Raw genomic sequence first — 19,283 nt, forward strand, 5'->3', positions numbered from 1 at the left:
GATGTGACAAAAACAGAAACAAAGTACATTTTACATGGTTTTTTTTTTTTTTATATACTTGGCAGTTCTGTAAAGGCTGTGAGGGGTTCAGTCAATCTTTTCTTGTGTATGTGGCAGCAATTGCTAGAATATTGCATGTTGACCCTTCTATGTTGCAGCTTAGCAGCTGCCAAAAGTTGAACCACAATAGATGATAAGTGAATGAATATCAGACTTACAGTTTAAAGGTACCTTCATGTATGGGAGGGTAAATTTTTAGAGAAGAAAAGGTATAATATTTTTAAAGGGCTGAGTGGAAGTGTTCTCATGTGGTTGTGGTCAAGATAAAGATAGCATGATGTTTCTGTCTTGACATGCATCACCTCTGGTTTCTTGTTCTGTATGCCTGCTATTTAAAAGCAGAATAAACCTCTCTCTCTCTCTCTCTCTCTCTCTCTCTCTCTCTCTCTCTCTCTCTCTCTCTCTCTCTCCCCCCCCCCCTTTTTTTTCAATTGCAGTGTGTTTTTTAGGTTTAGCAATCATGGGATTCAAATATCACTGCCTTCACATTAAAAAGAAGACTTTGTACTCTTATTTATATGTCATTTTTTAAAGTGTTATCAGCTTCTTCCTTAATTACTCATATACTAATTTAATTATATTGTACATGTCATTTTGAAATTCCATGCATACAATTATAAATTATGATATTGTAATGACGATATTCTATTAGTAACTTTTGAGCATTGTCACATTGGCATTCTTTACTTCATCTTAAATTTTATCGCCAATTGTGACTGCACATAGCTTGTTGATGTTCACCATCATGATAATAGTATGTGGGATAAATCTGATACATGAATGTCAGATGTGTTGTTGAATTTGCCATTATTTTGCAGCTCACTCCAGATGATAAAGTTATTTACAAAGAATGGGATAAGGAAATGAAGGAAGCTGTAGAATATGTCAGGAAACTGAATATAATTTCAACAAAGGATAAAGAGAAAGAAGAGCCAGTGGAAGAGAAGGAGAGTGCTCGGGAAAAGGTTTGTAAAACTAAATTATGATATTGTTTGTGTTTTAGAATAGACATGTGAGTGTGTTTTGTATATATTAAAGCTACTGGCTGCACATATATACAACTGTTAAAAAGATAAAAGTTCTTTTTAAATAACATTTTCATTCATACTACAGTTGTGAAGTCCATGTCTCCTTCAAAGTACTTCCCTCCTCTACCCACACACTTCTCCAAACATTGTAAGCTTCTTTTGCAATGTCTTTTACTGCCTATGACATTCTCCTTCATGTTATTGATGGTGTTGGGAAGGCATTCTATCAGTTCTATGAGTACAGATTTTTTTAAATTTATTTATTTATTAATAGATTGCATGAAGCAAGTTCAGGGAAGAAAGATGACGGATGGAAAGCAGTCATCTGATTTTTTGCATTAAAATTGCGAGTTTATAGAGTTGAGTCGACAGTTGCATTGTTATGGTTGCCTTGCACAGCTGTGCTGTCTTTTAGCCAAGTTTCTCGTTCAACCTTTCTAAGGATGCATTCACAGTGCGGCCAACAGCCGTCATCAGGCACCATGGCCAGAGGTTACCCGATAACATTGGCTGACAGAGTGATCATAATGTGTAAAATCTCCTTCATCAGTTTTTGGCAGAGTCAGGGAGGTTAGGTTAGAATGTATCCTATTTATGAAGTAGATTATATTTTAACCTCGTAGTGTGTGGCGGTCACCAAGGCACTTTTGTACTTGCTCACAAGTGCTGCATAGTGGCTTGTACTATTGAAGAGATGATTAATGCATGTAAATGAGTTTTCCTGTCTCCTAAAGAACGTGGTGAGTACTATACACTCTGTTCTCAGTTATCAGAATAGCCAGACAATTTTTAAGAGTATATGATATGACGGGTGAAACATTCTGTTATGTACTCAAGAAAATTCGTGGTCACCTTGAAAAGCAACTTAATAAACACACTGTTTCTCTGTATTTATTTAAAGTTGTCCAGACATAAGTCAGTTAACTTTCAATTACTGTCATTTAGCACAAGAGTGAAAGACAAGCATAAAGTGTAGCACAAGATATTCTGAAAACTTAAAGCACTTAAAAGTAGAAATACGCATTATACACCACATTGCCCTACCACTTCATATTAACAGAATTACTATCCTACTGGCATAAAATATCAGTAAGCAATAATGTTAATTTGTAGACAAGTAATGACACTCTACTACAAAAATGATAAGTACAGTAGCTATTATTATGTAAGATAAGTCACCCTTTTCACTCGAACAGATTATTTTTTGAGGTTATAATCTACGCCTAAAATTTCCAATTAACATTTTACCTATTTGAAGTTTTGAATAGAGCTGTAATTTCAGTCCATAGATTTCAAACATGATATTTTCATCCTCAGGATGCCACAAACTCACTGATTCCTGGACTAAATGTATCAGTTTCTCAAGCTCCATATTTTATGTGCGAGAATGTTGGTCGATTTGACTGAAGAAAAGAAACTGATTTTAATTTCACAGATTATCATCTGAAATTTGTATGTTTGGGAGATAAGATCGGCTATAGTGTGACCACGCACATAGTGGAATACTGATTTGAAAAGATCAGTCATCTCTGGCCGATGTCGGTTGTCGACTGAATCCACCAATACTGGAGCCGCTGTGACCGCAGCCTAACAACACTTGTACAGTAATGACTGCGATTGATTAAAGACTACTTTTGAAACAAAGGAAAAATACATTTCATGGCTTTAGATAGGTCCAGATTTTTTTCCCATTTTTCACAGAAAATGTCACGTTGAGTAGCTCCAGTGAATGCAAAAATTTCTCCAGTGCTATCATGCTGAGATTACTTCAGTGTTTGTAATGCTGTTTGTGGCAACTTTGATAGCACTGTTACATCCAATTTGATATTGTTCCACTCATCTTCCAAATCTACTCAACTACTTTCAGTTCCTGAAGTTCTACAATTTATTGCCTCTACATAAAGAAGTAAAAAAAGCAGTTGGGTTTTCAAGGTACATATTATTTTCTGTTTGACTAAATTGTTGTAGTAAAGTGCTGGCAGAGTAGTGCTTCAGTGTGTCGCATAGACTGAGGTCATTGTTGAATCACATCAGTCCACTGTCCGCTGAACCGGTATACTTAACTCCTAGAAACTTATAAATTGCAGCAGAGTTTCTAATAATCGTACCCATGATTCCATTGCCTATCAGGACCAAAAAGTTTAAGGAGACAAGGGAATAGTACCAAGTCTCAGCAAAGCTGTTGCCAAAGTCTAAGTCTAAAATATCACAGTTTGGTATTGACAAAACTAGTTCATATGCTGTCCAATTGCTAGTAGGAACCTTGTGCCAGTGTTGTCACTGAGCTAGATGGTAAGTCTTGTGACTTGTTCATCACACTGTCTGTAATGTGAGTTGAGCAGCAGTGATTCCATATTTGTTCCTCTTGAAGTAAACCATCTGTATAATTACCATATGGAAAGTATAACAGTTTTATGGTGTGAATGTCTGGACTGGATATCGATATCTATACTAGTTGGTTTTTTTAATCCTCACTAAGAGATACTTATTGGCCCTCTTCCTAGCTCTTTGAAGTTATCGTCTGCAGCATAGTTTATGCTTTATGTGGCTTAGCCTTTTAAGGCTTTCAGTAAACAAAATGTTCAAATGAACAAATCAATATTGGTAATTCTATTAATTTGCATTTTATAAAAATGAGATAAGTATTCTGATAAAAGAAAGAAAAGATAATGACACTGGTCATATTATTGATTTTCGTTTCATAACAGTGAGACTATTAATCTGATAAAAGAAGAAAAAGATAATAACACAGGTAAAAGCTGTCTAATTCCACTTAAAAATGAAACGTGAATAGTGCCATATGGGGCCATGTAGGTGCGTGGAAGACTGCAATTTTGGTAATTTTAAATTCTTTGTAAGTGGTTTTCAACAGCGATTAGATGTTCATGGTTTTATATCACCTTTAAGATGGGCTAGAAAGGTAGAAGATTGGTGAGTATTTAGTAAAGAAATGTAAAGTTGGCATTTTCTACTTATTTTTATCAAAGCTATTCAGAGTAATGTAATTCATTGCGCAAGTCCACGACTGTCAAACACCTCAGTACCTAGCAAAAGCCGTCGAAACTCCCAATGAATATGCCTTAGTTATTTGTTAATTTTCAGCTCTATTAAAGGAGTAGTCCAACAACTACATACAATTTATTCTTCTCTTAATGTACAGCGACTCTTAACTTGGACTGAGTCTTAACTTTTAAGTAATAAAATGAATGCCATTACAAATAACATCAGTGTTGTTGACATTGTTGGCCAATGGATGTTTCAGTCTTTGATATTCCTTGGAGTACTGTGGGCAAGGATGTTTCTTTGCTTTATCTATGATATTGTCAGGTACAGCACGACTACTTTGATCACCCAAAAACGACATACATAGAGTGTGATCTAAAGTAACATTTATGCCCAGTGATGACAACTTTCATTCTCGAGAAGATGAGCCTGTCTAACTTCCAGCCAACTTCCCATTAATGTGAAATTTATCGCGCTTGTTCATTTATACACAGCTGCAGTATGGGAGTTTTTGATCAGCCAGTTAACTTTAACCAGAATTGTTACTGATAAAATCACAGAAAACCTCAGACGCTCTCAAGTTGTTTAAGTAACTGGGAAATTTTACAGAGTATTAGGATGTGCTTTCATTCAAATCTGCTTGTTTATTAAGTTTTCAGTTACTTCATGTTAATTTCTCATTTAATTTTCTCACTGTCAGGTGATGGGCTATGGCATGCTTATATGATACACATTTCAAAATTGGGCTTGTCAACAATGTAAGGAAAAGATAGATTGGTACTTACCATAAAGATAAAATGTTAGTTGTCAACAGGCACAAGTAAAAGTAGACATTAGCTCTTGGCGCAGCCTTCGCGAGAAAAAGAAAAACTAACACACAAGCAAGCACACCTAGCGCACACATGATCGCCATTCCTGGCTGGTCAGACCAGAATGCATTGCTGTTGCCCTCCCACATTCTGGTCCGAGCATCCGGAGATGGTAGTCACATGTATGTGAGGTGTGCTTGCTTGTGTGAATGAAGGTGTGTATGTTTCTTTTTCTTTCTCTGACAAAGGCTGTGGGCGAAAGCTAATGTGTAAGTGTCTTGTAATTTTTATGGTTACTCCTGGAGTAGAATATAGATTGCCAATTATGTAGTTTCTTGGCTTCACAGGTAACCTTGATAATTTTTATACAGTTGGAAAAAGTCATGAAAAGCTTACAGCTCTTAGTTCTGGTGTATACAAATGACTGTTTTATTTATTTATTTATTTATTTATTTTTTATTTGTAAGATATTTGTATTCCTTCTTATTAGCTTTTTGCAGTGCTGTGTGGATGTATCCGTGATTGGAAATGCTACATAACAGTACTGCAGAGTACGAATAAAAAAGAAATCTATGTTAAAGTCACCACGTAGCAAATTATTAGGGTACTTTGAGACATAGAATCTAGTTTTGAAAAGAATATTGTGCCAGGGTATGCTTTCTAATTTTGCATTCTTTATCTGGACAGGATACGATACAACATTGCCCTAAAAGGCAATAACTCCTTATCTTCCCTCAGAACAACACGCAGCACTGCTGCACGTGATCACATGACGCCCCTTTACACACCAAATTCTAAACATAAATGCGATGAAAACACCAACCATGGGCTTTCTACATCGTAGCTGTGCATGCACAGTAACGCCTGTCTTCGGCACTCTCTGCAACTGCTCAAATGAATCTATTTCTGACTGGTCATGGAAAATATTGCAAGCGGTGGTTTGAGAAGCATTACTTTCAAAGTAAATTTCCTTTTACATAAAAGGAATTATGTTATGTGTGAGAATGTGGGATGAATTTCTTAAGTCACGAAGCATTTTATTCTCGTTCAGAACTTGACACTTTGAGAACCAGCAACTTAAAAAAAATTTTTGCCCAAAATTTTGCACTATACTAAATATATATTAATTTAAACCATAAAATTTTCCTGTTTGTGTGTTCACGTTGCTTAACAGTGATGTTGCTATTGGCTGATTACATCATGTATCCTGTGCTGTGAATATCTGCTATCATTTGCTGGCGAGATAATGTGGCAGGAACGATGATTGGTTGACAGAAGTGCATCACACTCTTGATTTCGGAAACTAACATGCTGTGTTTGGTGGAATTCGTATCTATACTTGTGGATGTGCATCAACGAGCTTTCCAATTTTTTTTTATTTATTTATTTATTTTTATTTTTATACTGCCATTTGAACGTGTAGAAAGTGCATTTTCACCCAGGAAAATATGTATTTTCACCTGGGAAAATGTGTCTCTTCACTCAGCAAAAAGTGTATTTTTAATTGGGAAATCTGGGCAAAATCCAGGAATTCTGTTTCCTTGTCTGCTTCCTTAGATGATGAAGTGATTGACAGAATGCATGATAGTGAGATAAAGAAAATTATTCAGATAGTTAAAGGAGTTGAAAATTTAATTGTGATAGATGAGTGGAATTTGGTAGTAGAAAAAGGGAGAGATGGAAACGTAATATGAGATCATGGATTAGAGGAAAGGAATGAAACAGAAAGCTGTCTGGTAAAATTTTGCACGAAATCTAATTGAATAACAGACAATACTTGGTTTGTGTAACAAGGTTATCCAAAGATGATGTAACTTACCAAACGAAAGCATTGGTATGTTGATAGGGCACTAACAAACATAAACACACACACAAAATTCAAGCTTTTGCAACCCATGGTTGCTTCATCAGGAAAGAGGGAAGGAGAGGGAAAGACGAAAGGATGTGGGTTTTAAGGGAGAGGGTAAGGAGTCAATCCAATCCCGGGAACAGAAAGACTTACGTTAGGGGGAAAAAAGGACAGCACCCCTGTGTTACGTGTGTGTGTGTGTGTGTGTGTGTGTGTGTGTGTGTGAAAGAGAGAGAGATAAACCTGGAGAGACAGAAATGTTTCAGATTGACTATATAATGGTAAGACAGAGGTTTTTAAACCAGATTTTAAATTGTAAGACATTTCTAGGGGCTGATGTGGACTCTGAACATAATTTATTGATCAATTGCAAATTAAAATTTAATAAATTGCAAAAAACCAAGTGATTAAGGAGAAGGGACATAGAAAAATTGAATGAATGAGAGATTGTTAAGAGTTTCAGAGGGAGTGTTGGCAACATTGAACTGAAACAGAGGAAAGGAATACAGTAACAGATGAATGGGTGGCTTTACAAAGATGAAATGGTGTACACAGTATCAAATTGTTAAAATGATAAGGCTGAAGAATTCTTTGGCAAACCTGAGAAATACGGAATTTAGTGATGAAAGGAGAAGATACAAAAATGCAGCAAAGGAAGCAGGTGAAAGGAAATACAGACATCTAAAGATTGAGATTGGCAGAAAATGCAAAATGGCTAAGCAGAATTGATTAGAAGACAAATGCAAAGCTGTCGAAGCACATATAACTAGGGGGAAAAGTATCGAACATCGACAGAAGTAAATCGAGTGTAGTGTAGTGCCTTCGAATTAAATCGGGGGATGCTGAGGGAATCAGATTAGGAATTGAGACACTCCACGCTGCCCTCCAATAGTAAATTGGTGATCCCTTGATGCCTCAGAACATGTTCTACCAACCGATCCCTTCTTCTAGTCAAGTTGTGCCACAAACTTCTCTTCTCCCCAATCCTATTCAGTGCTTCTTCATTAGTTATGCGATTTACCCATCTAATCATCAGCATTATTCTGTAGCACCACATCTCGAAAGCTTCTATTCTCTTCTCGTCCAAACTATTTATCGTCCATGTTTCACTTCCATACATGGCTACACTCCATACAAATACTTTCAGAACCGACTTCCTGACACTTAAATCTATACTCTATGTTAACAAATTTCTCTTCTTCAGAAACGCTTTCCTAGCCATTGCCTGTCTACTTTTTTAATCCTCTCTACTTCGACCATCATCAGTTATTTTGCTCCCAAAATAGCAAAACTCCTTTACTACTTTAAGTGTCTCATTTCCTAATCTAATTCCCTCAGCATCACCTGACTTAATTCGACTACATTCCATTATCCTCGTTTTGCTTTTGTTGATGTTCATCTTATATCCTCCTTTCAAGAAACTGTCCATTCCGTTCAACTGCTCTTCCAAGTGCTTTGCTGTCTCTGACAGAATTACAATGCCATTGGGGAACCTTAAAGTTTTAATTTCTTCTCCATGGATTTTAATTCCTACTCAAAATTTTTCTTTTGTTTCCTTTACTGCTTGCTCAATATACAGATTGAATAACATCGGGGAGAGTCTACAACCCTGTCTCACTCCCTTCCCAACCACTGCTTCCCTGTCATGCCCCTCGACTCTTATAACTGCCATCTGGTTTCTGTACAAATTGTAAATAGCCTTTCTCTCCCTGTATTTTACCCCTGCCATCTTCACAATTTGGAAGAGAGTATTCCAGTCAATATTGTCAAATGCTTTGTCAAAGTCTACAAATGCTAGAAACATAGGTTTGCGTTTCCTTAATCTTTCTTCTGCGATAAGTCATAGCGTTAGTATTGCTTAACGTGTTCCAATATTTCTGTGGAATCCAAACTGATCTTCCCTGAGGTCGGCTTCTACCAGTTTTTCCATTCGTCTGTAAAGAACTCGCGTTAGTATTTTGCAGCTGTGACTTATTGAACTGATAGTTTGGTAATTTTCACATGTGTCAACACCTGCTTTCTTTAGAATTGGAATTATTATATTCTTCTTGAAGTCTGAGGGTATTTCGCCTGATGTAGGTAGCAGTAGTTATTCAGAAATGAAGAAGTGTGCACAGATTAGATTATTGTGAAGGGCTGCATCATAACAATCTTCAGACTGAATATCACAGTGACAACAAACTTCTTGTTACCAGCCACCAGGCACTGGTCAGCCAAAACATTATGAGAACTTGATAATAAAGTGTTGATCCACCTTTGGAAAGAATTCAGCAGCGATTCTGTGTGTGGGTGTCCCCTGCATCATACTACTGCCCCCACAACTCTGTGTGCACGGCACAGTGCACGTTTTGAACAGCTGTTCGCCTAGCTGCGACAGCATAGCCGGACATGACCGTCAAGCTGACGTTGATCCTCAGTCAAATCTTGATGATCCTATGTTAGCTGTAACCGTAATTGATGTCGTTGGTCAATTTGGGAACACATGGGGGTTGTGTGCTATGGAGCTCATGAGTGTGCACTGAAACACTTGTGACAGCATCACCATTCTACTCCGCCATCAGATCTGCTGAGATGCTTTGCAGAATGGCAAAGCCTGCAACCTCCACAGGATGTGATGAGATGTGGGCATCCACACGTTGTCATGTACTTATGGATTCATTACCCTTCAGCTGCTTTCCATTGATCAAGGCAGTATCACATAAACAGCCAGCCAGCTTCCCCATTACCGAGGTGGTCATTTCGTTCTGTCTGTTGTGAAGCTCACTTACGTCAGTGGGTTTCCTCTTATCATGACTAGAATGATTTCCCATTTGTGTCTGCTCGTCAGTGTGTGAGTGTGTACAATAGTTATATTTAAGAATGAAAAAACATTACTAAAAATATTTTACTGCTGTTAATTTTCATTACAAACCACCCTTTGCTTGCAAAGACATTTACCACAAGCAATGTCTTTTATTTTGAATGAGTGTGGACTTGTATGACCATTTGTAGATTTCATTGAAATTCTGCATTTACAGACATGTCACATTTATATTGATTACAATGCCTTGACTACACTTAGAGATAGCAGAAAACATTGATTTTTTTTTACTGAAGCTTTCATGTGTTTTGGTGTGAGAAATTTTTTGTTAGGCTGCTAAAACTTACAATTTAGTTTTTTCCTATCATCCAGATAGCTTACCTTTGATGTCCATCATATGCTATATCTAGAAATATTATGTATTCAATGAAACTCATTGAATTATTTCAATTTTTGTAGTATGCAGCAAACCAGAAGTTTGGTCTTTGTGAGGCATTACTGACTGTCGGTGACTGGACTCACGCAGAGCAGTTAACACGAAAACTTCCAGAACATTGTGCAATGGATCAACCACCTGTTGCGCGGGCTCTGTGTCAGCTCATACATGTTCTCATAGAACCAGTTTATCGTATGTGAGTATTCTTTACGTTGCACATTTAGACTACTATGGAAGTAGTTTGTTTTATTTTGCAACAATATAGTGAATCCACTTGTCTGGTGTATAACACAGTACACTAATTTTTTGTTAAATGTCTCTTGAAGGTTTCCTTATAGTGTGTGAAGGAGTATAGTAGAATTCCACAAAATATTCAGCCAGTATTGAATCTAAATTGTAATCAGTATGACACAAAGTGAAACACTGAAATTATTTGGTACATTTGCGGGTTTATTTTTTTTACGGAATCAGTAGAAGGCCTAAAGTTAACTGTTCATCTAATAGTTGCATTGAGTGGTGGACTGGCACATAAATAAGATCCAACTATTGCTGTGCTTTCAAACAATGCTCCTCCTCAGAGCTAGCAAAACACACACACACACACACACACACACACACACACACACACAGAGAGAGAGAGAGAGAGAGAGAGAGAGAGAGATTGTTTGTCTTCCATTTATTAGTTAATTATCATGCAATAATCTCAAACTTTTTCACCTGCTTACACAGTGTATGCTGGATGAAAATGACGTAGACCACTTTCAACTTTGCTTCAGTAAATATTTGTTTTTCATACATTCTTGAAAACTATTACAGCAGTCTTCACTCAGAATTCTGAATGAGAACTGACAGTCCAGAATTACAAATCAGGATAATAGGTTAATTCATTCATTTTACACAGAATGCAGTCATTGTTATTTCATCTGGGATGGACCACTGCTCCAACTTAGACCGATGATTAATGTAGCGTATACAGTGCTCCCGCAAAGGTACTTCACACGCCAAGTTACTGTCATAACCATTCCATCTTGAAGACACGCATTGTCTCTTGCCCTTGTTTTCTGTATGTTCATAGAACAGTGAAACCATGCAATAGCTGCCCTCTCTTAAATAATACTTTGTTTTATTATTTTTTCATTCTTAGTTTTTCGATGAGGAATATGTAGAGATCTGCATATCTCTCCTGGAGTGATTTTTAACAGCACAGTGTTTGTTGAAATGTAATAATACAGAACCAACAGCCATCATGTTGATATTGTTTGTTAGGCAACCAGTTTTGACGTTGCAATGGTGTAATCTTCAGGCCAGTCTCATGCATAACACCAAGTGCCACTCAACCATGTATAAGACAAGGCACCAATATTTCTATTTCGTTCCATAGGTATCCAAAATTCATGAGCACACATCGTGAATGTCAATGTGTAGTGCCAAATGGGGTTGGCCCCTCGACATGAAGCAGTTGAGGGAATGGGGAATGACTGTGTGTGTCAATCAGTGAACAGTTACTTTGCTCTGTGATGGTATTCTTCATTACAAAATGGCCCGGAGACAATATTTTGATGACTTCACAAGTGGAAGAATCACCAGGAAACTGGAAGGAGGACAAAGAGCGACAAGTGTAGCCCGGGAGACCGATATTGCTCACAGCATTGTTTCACAAACATTGGGAGCCCCAAACCACAGGCACTGCTACAGGAAGGAAAGAGAAGGCTAGCTGCGGTCAACTACAACAGAAGATGACTGCTACATTGTACAACAGGCTAGGACCCACATGAAACAGTGGATGCAATTGTAGCCACATTTAACAGGAATGCAGGGCACTCAATCTCGCGTGTCACACTAGCACAGCAACTGCATTGGGGTGATCGCTTTGCCTGATGATCAGTACATTGTGTTCTCTTGACACCACCACAGTGGCAGCACCGTTTGCAATGGTGCCAAGAGCAGGGAGATTGGACCACCGTAGTTAAAACTTCCGGGCTGAGAGGCCATGATCGATCAGTAAAACTTTTTCATCCCCTTCTTCTTCTTTGACCACGGCCTCTCAGCCCGGAAGTTTGAACTAATGAAGATGGCCGCTGTGAAAGCCTACACATTATGATTAGTCTGAATTGTGAGTCTGGATGTACCCTCAAATGGCAGGAAGTGGTAACACAAAATGCACCCCAAGAAGATTGTCATACGTGATCCGCATACAGCCCTGACTTCATTTTAATGAAAGACAATGCACGACTGCATGAAACACAGCAACTATGGGAGCTCTTCGAACAAGGGAATGGCGAATGGACTGGCCTGCTTGTTCTCCCGACTTGAATCTCATCGAGCATGTGTGTAATTCATTGGGGAGACGTATTGCAGCGCGTCCACGTGCACCAACAACCATCCAGCAGTTGAAAACTGCGCTAGTTGAAGAATGGAATGCCTTACCACAAGAGCTCCTTAAAAATCTTGTGGCTAGCATGGGAGCACATTGCAAAGCACGCATTGTTGTCCATGGTGAGTACACATCCTATTAAGAACCATGTCCTGCCATCCACAGGATCGTACTGAATTGCAGTGACTTCAGTGTAATTATTGTCTTTGAATAAAAGTGTTATTTTTGCTTGTCTCACTGAGTAGTTATTTCATTTACCTTCTGCACTGTACTATAATGGTTCTTTCTACATTTGGTCCAAATTTCATTGAGCTGTGTTACTTTTTATTGACACAGCATGCGGAAGTTAAATTTCATCCTTAAGTTTTGCACATAAGTGTATTATTGTGTGGACTGGAGGGGCGTATACACCTATTTGATGGGCAGGTGTCTTGACAGGATTTATAAATGATTTGCACTTGCCAACACCATACTCGTATTCAGAAAAAAAGAAACCTTTTTATTTTATTCTCTAGTGGGGATTTCATGGTGATCATCAGGTGGGGTGGGGGGGGGGGGGGGGGGTGATAAGGTAACTTCAGTAGCCCCAGACTTATCTCGGAGGAGGAGGAAGATGGAAAAGTAACAAAGACTAAGAAACTTAGTGCCTGCTGTGGGCAGTAACTCAAGACAGAAGAGAGCTTCGTTTTGTGGAGACTGTCCAGAGGTCTCTTTGGCTTACAAGCCAGGTGACTCTGCGACGTTGACGTGGTGGCAGGGTGACTTTGCTGATGACAGTTCAGGCCTATTCCGACATGAAACAGTTGGTTGTGTTTGTATTGGTGAAAAGGCTTTGGATGAAAGTGGCCTTTCTGTAAAATTTAAATAATAAAAATTTCTCATGTTTGGAGGCTGGGGTCATACTGTAGATCCGACACCTCTCCATGAAACGATTCAACACAGGTGAATTCAACAATCTCAATGGGGCTTGGAGCATGGGGGTAATAAATTTTACTTTCATTTAACAATTCATATCTTGAAATGTGATTATAATTATTATGTCGCTGTTTGGTGACTGCAGTTGATGCCGCAGAATGGTGGTGATGTGTTAACAAGGGTGGCAGAAGCTCGTTTCAGAGACAGTTTTGAGGAGTACAAGCTACTGAAACATGTATGCCGTAGGGGAGTGTCGTAAGACCGTTGCTATTCACAATATACATAAATGACCTTGTGGATGACATTGGAAGTTCACTGAGGCTTTTTGCGGATGATGCTGTGGTATATCGAGAGGTTGTAACAATGGAAAATTGTTCTGAAATGCAGGAGGATCTGCAATGAATTGACGCATGGTGCAGGGAATGGCAATTGAATCTCAATGTAGACAAGTGTAATGTGCTGTGAATACATAGAAAGAAAGATCCCTTATCATTTAGCTACAATATAGCAGGTCAGCAACTGGAAGCAGTTAATTCCATAAATTATCTGTGAGTACGCATTAGGAGTGATTTAAAATGGAATGATCATATAAAGCTGATTGTCAGTAAAGCAGATGCCAGACTGAGATTCATTGGAAGAATCCTAAAGAAATGCAATCCGAAAACAAAGGAAGTAGGTTACAGTACACTTCCTCGCCAACTGCTTGAATACTGCTCAGCAGCGTGGGATCCGTACCTGATAGGGTTGATAGAAGAGATAGAGAAGATCCAACAGAGAGCAGCGCGCTTCGTTACAGGATTATTTAGTAATCGCGAAAGTGTTACAGAAATGATAGATAAACTCCAGAGGAAGACTCTGCAGGAGAGATGCTCAGTAGCTCGTTACGGGCTTTTGTTGAAGTTTCGAGAACATACCTTCACCGATGAGTCAAACAGTATATTCTCCCTCTTACGTATATCTCGCGAAGAGACCATGAGGATAAAATCAGAGAGATTAGAGCCCACACAGAGGCATACCGACAATCCTTCTTTCAACGAATAATACGAGACTGGAATAGAAGGGAGAACCGATAGAGGTACTCGAGGTACCCTCCGCCACACACCGTCAGGTGGCTTGCGGAGTATGGATGTAGATGTAGATGTAGATGTGGATGTTAATTATAATGTTATAATTGTATTTAATTTATTAAAGAACAGTTACAAAACTGAAAATATGTTAATGTGTGGTGGGAACCAAATCAACTACTTGATTAAGTCTTTCTAAGTATCAGTTTTCACCTCAGTACAAACCACTGAATCTCAGAAAAAACAGGTGATCAACTGGAGAAGCTGAAGATGTTCAACTCCATAACTTGCGTTTGGAAGTATAAAGTTACGCTCTGTATCGGAATAACAGACAGGACAGAAGTCACTGAGGGAACAGTTATGTTAACTATTATAATGTGCTTGTGAAATGCCACAATATAGGTGGCAGCTCAGTGTAGTGTTATTTGTTGTGTCCTTGTGCCATCAAGTGATTCAAGAGCTGGAGAAATTCGGTGTGAGTGCCTGGAAGAACTGGCAAGTCAGGGTGTGTGCTCAGAGAGAACTCACATTCAAGAATAAATGAAAGCAATGGTTCAATAGTGGCGTTGAAAGTCTCTTTCAGTTGCATGGAGAACTGGAAACAACATCTGAGGATATCACAGTGGGTTGCTTTGAATGGAGCTCCACTGTTATTTAGCATTGCTTAGTATATGTGTGCAGAGTGAAATTCTGATTGTGATGTGGATGTGAAACCAGAGTGTCATGTGGAACAGCATATAACCAGCTGGTTCTTATGTACTAGACCAAAGTTTTGTTATTTTGGGTAGCGGTTGGGAACACAGGGCTTGTTTAATTTCTTCTAGTAATACATAAATTTTGTAAAGGGAGGTGTTACATGTATAGTTAAATTGATAAAAAAAAAAAAAAAAAAAATGGCGTGTGACGAGGGCCTCCCGGCGGGTAGACCACTCGCCTGGTGCAAGTCTTTCGATTTGACGCCACTTCGGCGACTTGCGCGTCAATGGGGATGAAATGATGATGATTAGGACAACACAACACCCAGTCCCTGAGCGGAGAAAATCTCCGACCCGGCCGGGAATCAAACCCAGGCCCTTAGGATTGACAGTCTGTCGCGCTGAGCATTCAGCTACCGGGGGCGGACTTAAATTGATACAAATATAGTATGAGCTATACTGGCAGTCCTGTAATTTTCCAGCAGCATGTGTCTGTTGATCGTGGCTGACAATAGGATAGTCCTTTGTTTCCCAGGCTTTGTACTTGCAAGTGTATTTGCCGGGAATAGGAAGAGTGTGAAGCCTATATCCATCCAGTTCACAATTCAGACAAGAGACGGGTATTTACAAGTGAAGACTAAGTTAAGGGTAATCTTGAGTTAACTTCACAGTATAATGCAGTAAATATATGTTATAAAGCTAGAAGGGAGAGGATATATCATATGAAGAGGAGATCATGGTTTTGTTGAAATATTCAAAAAGGTACGAGGCAAGGATTTGGAAGGAATAAAAATCAAGCTGAACTTATTTTGTAGATCAGTCTGTTCGGTGGTGTGCAACACACAAGCATCATCCAACAGCAAAATGTGTCAAAGGACGAAGACTATGCAATACTTGGTAACAATAAACTGCTTTCTATGAGTACAATGTTAGAATTGCTTACATTAGGTTAGTATGAGAAGTTCCCATAGGGCTGATGCGCATGCACAGTTGAGTCATGTATGAGCAGTACTTTCTCCCACTTCTGGCTGCTTGAAGTGGGGCTGTTACCTGTATTGGCAGTAGCAGCAACCAGCCAGATGCTAATTAGAAAAATTTTTCTGGTGCGCCCTGGGTGTCAGATTTGTGCATGCGCAGAGTTGTCTGTATTGTAGTTGGGTCTCCATATGACCCATGTTTACGTTTAGTGATTTTGCTGTACTAGTTTCAGATTTCTGATTTTATTTTATTTCCACATTTTTGGCAGTCAAGTGTTAATTGTCTCGCAGAACAATGAAGTTACTTTGGCAGTTTGCTAAAGAAATTTGGCTTTTATTAATCTTTTCCCTGAGGCAGTCAATTTATTTGAAATAAAGTGTTTCATTCCACAGTATTGGCTAGTTCCAATTATTCAGTGGCTTTTGAGTGCACATTTTCATCGTCTGGCATGTATAGCATTATGTGATAATAAAGAACCAAACATGAGATAGTACAGTACTGATTCTCCAAGAAAATTTGCATGCTGAAAACCACACTGAAAAGCATAATATCAGGTGGGGCCTAATTCATAGTGAATGTGGACAAACTAGTGAGCACTTCAAGCCGAATTATGCATTTAGTACAGTTTACAAAATTCTGATGCTCCTGGAGCATCCTCTGATGTCCTGTTTCTTGTATGACGTAATGTAAGATCTCTTAATGCTTTATACTTAGAACTAACGGGCATCACAGCTGTGCACGCGCAGTAATATGCCTGTTTTGTGGCACTGTCTGGCAAATGCTAAAACCAACCTATTTGTAATAGGTCTCAGGAAAATATTGGGAATGGTGGTTTGAAAAGCGTGACTTTCAAAGTAAATTTCATGATGAATTACGTTACATGTGAGAATGTGGGATGAATTTCCTAAGTCACAGAATGTTTGACTTTCATTTAAAACTTAACACTTTGAGGACCAACCACTTAGAAGAATTTTGGTCCCAGAAGACCAGACATTTGTGTCATTATTTTAAATTTTACTGGCTTATTTGTGTGATGATCTTAAAGTGTAATGCAAGCAACAAAAGACCTATATTACATGTGAAAGCTTGGCTTCTCACGTAGCGTATTAATCTTCAATACCAATATTATGTGTGAAAGCTTAGCTTTTCTTGTAGCTACACTATGTATATTAACGTGAACCACTAAGTTTTCCCCCTTGTTTGTTCACACTACTTAACAGTGATTTTACTATTGGCTGACTACATCATGTGTCCTATGCTCTGAATATCTGCTGTCATCAGCTGGCAAGATCACGTGACATGAGCTGTGATTGGCTTACAGAAGGGCATCCCAATCTTGATTTCAATGCTTCGGAAACTAACATGCTGTGTTTGATTGAATTCGAATTTATACTTTCCTAATACAAAAATATACAGCATATATATGTTGCTGCACATGAAACATATTTCCAAAATGGTTGTGTGTGTGGTGGTGGTTGTTGTTTTTTTTCCCATGGAAAATGTGTATTTTTACCCATATTATTAAGGTTTGAAGTTCCTCTTTTCATTCTTCCGTGTTTGCGATTTAAAAACTGGGTTGTTTTGGAAATCAGCCTTATGCAAACACAATTAGTTTATTTTTATGTTTACCCTGTTAAATAAGGCTGATTTCGTAAACAACCCAGTATTTTTATCCGGGAAAAAGTGTATTTTTAATGGGGGTATCCGGGAAAAATTTGGGAATTTTTTTATCTTTGTCCACGTATACACCCTGCCTGTAATATTGCTTTCTACTTTTTCGTTACTATTCTCGCTTGTTTTCCCATGTTATTTCCAATGTCTTGTATCTCGTCCTACCAACCCCTCCCCACCACCCACTCCTCCTCCTCCTCCCACTCCTCCTCTCTTTTCCAGTTTGCATCTACTAACTTCATCTAATCTTGTCACATCTGCCATCTCCCTTCTTCACATTTATCCACCCACAGACCTGCAAAATACATAAAAAATTATTTATTTATTTTTTTACTTTGATCTCATTGTTTTCACATGCCAATTTCAGTTGGTTTTTGCCTTTCGCTATTGGCCTGTTGCATCAGTTTTCATCTTGTTTCCCCTTACTTCATCTGTTTCATCCTTTTCGTAATTTACCCACTTTTTGCACATATTTCTGTGTTACTTACATATTTTTGTGTGTTTTTCCCACCATCAGAAAAATTTCCGTATCCCTAGCCAAAACCCTCTCTCACATACTGTTCCAGCAGTGTTGCTTTGCTCAAGGAATCGCCCCATATTGCATTACCATCAAATTGCCCACCTCTGGCTGCAACCCTTCCTTCCTCAGTGACCTTCATTTGTTCAGATTGTGCCAATCCTTAACCCTCACCAACATACTCGTGCAAAACCATATCAATCAGGCCCAAACGTCCTCGCAATATCTCATATGCACCCACAAAATTCTCCTGCTATGCAATCCCAAATCACACAGTGAAACTCTTGCCCTCCAGGAACTAGAGCAACATTCACAACACCACATGAAAAAAGTTTCAACTCCGTACACTTCCTACTCCCACTTTGGACTACCACTATCCATCATCTTTACAACAACCTCCAGACCTCCCCCACATCCCATCGTAGCTGCCCCAAATCATCCCTATTAACTTTCCAGAATTTCTTAACATTGAACCATCCTTATAACCATTGCCCAAATCCCTCAACATTCAAACCAACGTAACCGATCTCGATCTTATAATCGTACCTGCTGACAAAGGCTCCGCCCCTGTTCTTTTGAATTGCAAGGATTACTTTGCAGAAGGACTCCGCCAGCTGTCAGATTCGTCATCTACAAACCCTGCCACAGTGACCCCATTCCAGAAATACAGCCGGATCTCCAGTCTCTCCTCAAACCCTTAGGCCCATTCGAGCACCTCTCTCCAGAGTCCATCTGTCTCCTCACTCCTACCACTCTCCACACTCCTACCCTCTAAGTGCTTCCTAAAGTCAGTAAACCCAACCACCTAGGACACCCCATTGTGGCTGGTTACCATGCCACCACTGACAGAATCTCTGCTCTCATAGACCATAATCTTCAGCCTATTACCCACAACATACCCTCCTATATACAAGATACCAACCATTTCCTCCAACGACTCCCCACAGTTCCTATACCTTTATCACATGGTGCCCTGTTCAACACTATTGATACCACCTCCCTTTACACTAATATCTCTAATGCCCATGGCCTTACTGCTATTGAACACTACGATTCCAAACACACAATGAATTCCAAACTTACA

The 19,283-nt window shown here is 38.8% G+C and overlaps 1 protein-coding gene across 3 annotated transcripts in view; it reads left to right on the forward strand.

The window, feature by feature from the left end:
• The window catches only part of LOC124622378 (THO complex subunit 2), a 312,497-nt gene that overhangs the window by 81,110 nt on the left and 212,104 nt on the right, over positions 1–19,283 (forward strand). For all 3 annotated transcript variants that reach the window (XM_047148064.1, XM_047148066.1, XM_047148065.1), the window contains exons 8-9: positions 879–1,025; positions 10,009–10,181. In XM_047148064.1, coding sequence (XP_047004020.1) covers positions 879–1,025; positions 10,009–10,181 — 320 coding nt within the window. The remainder of the gene's footprint in view (positions 1–878; positions 1,026–10,008; positions 10,182–19,283) is intronic.

This window comes from Schistocerca americana, chromosome 7, assembly GCF_021461395.2.
Source record: "Schistocerca americana isolate TAMUIC-IGC-003095 chromosome 7, iqSchAmer2.1, whole genome shotgun sequence".
NCBI classification, from domain to species: Eukaryota; Metazoa; Arthropoda; class Insecta; order Orthoptera; family Acrididae; genus Schistocerca; species Schistocerca americana.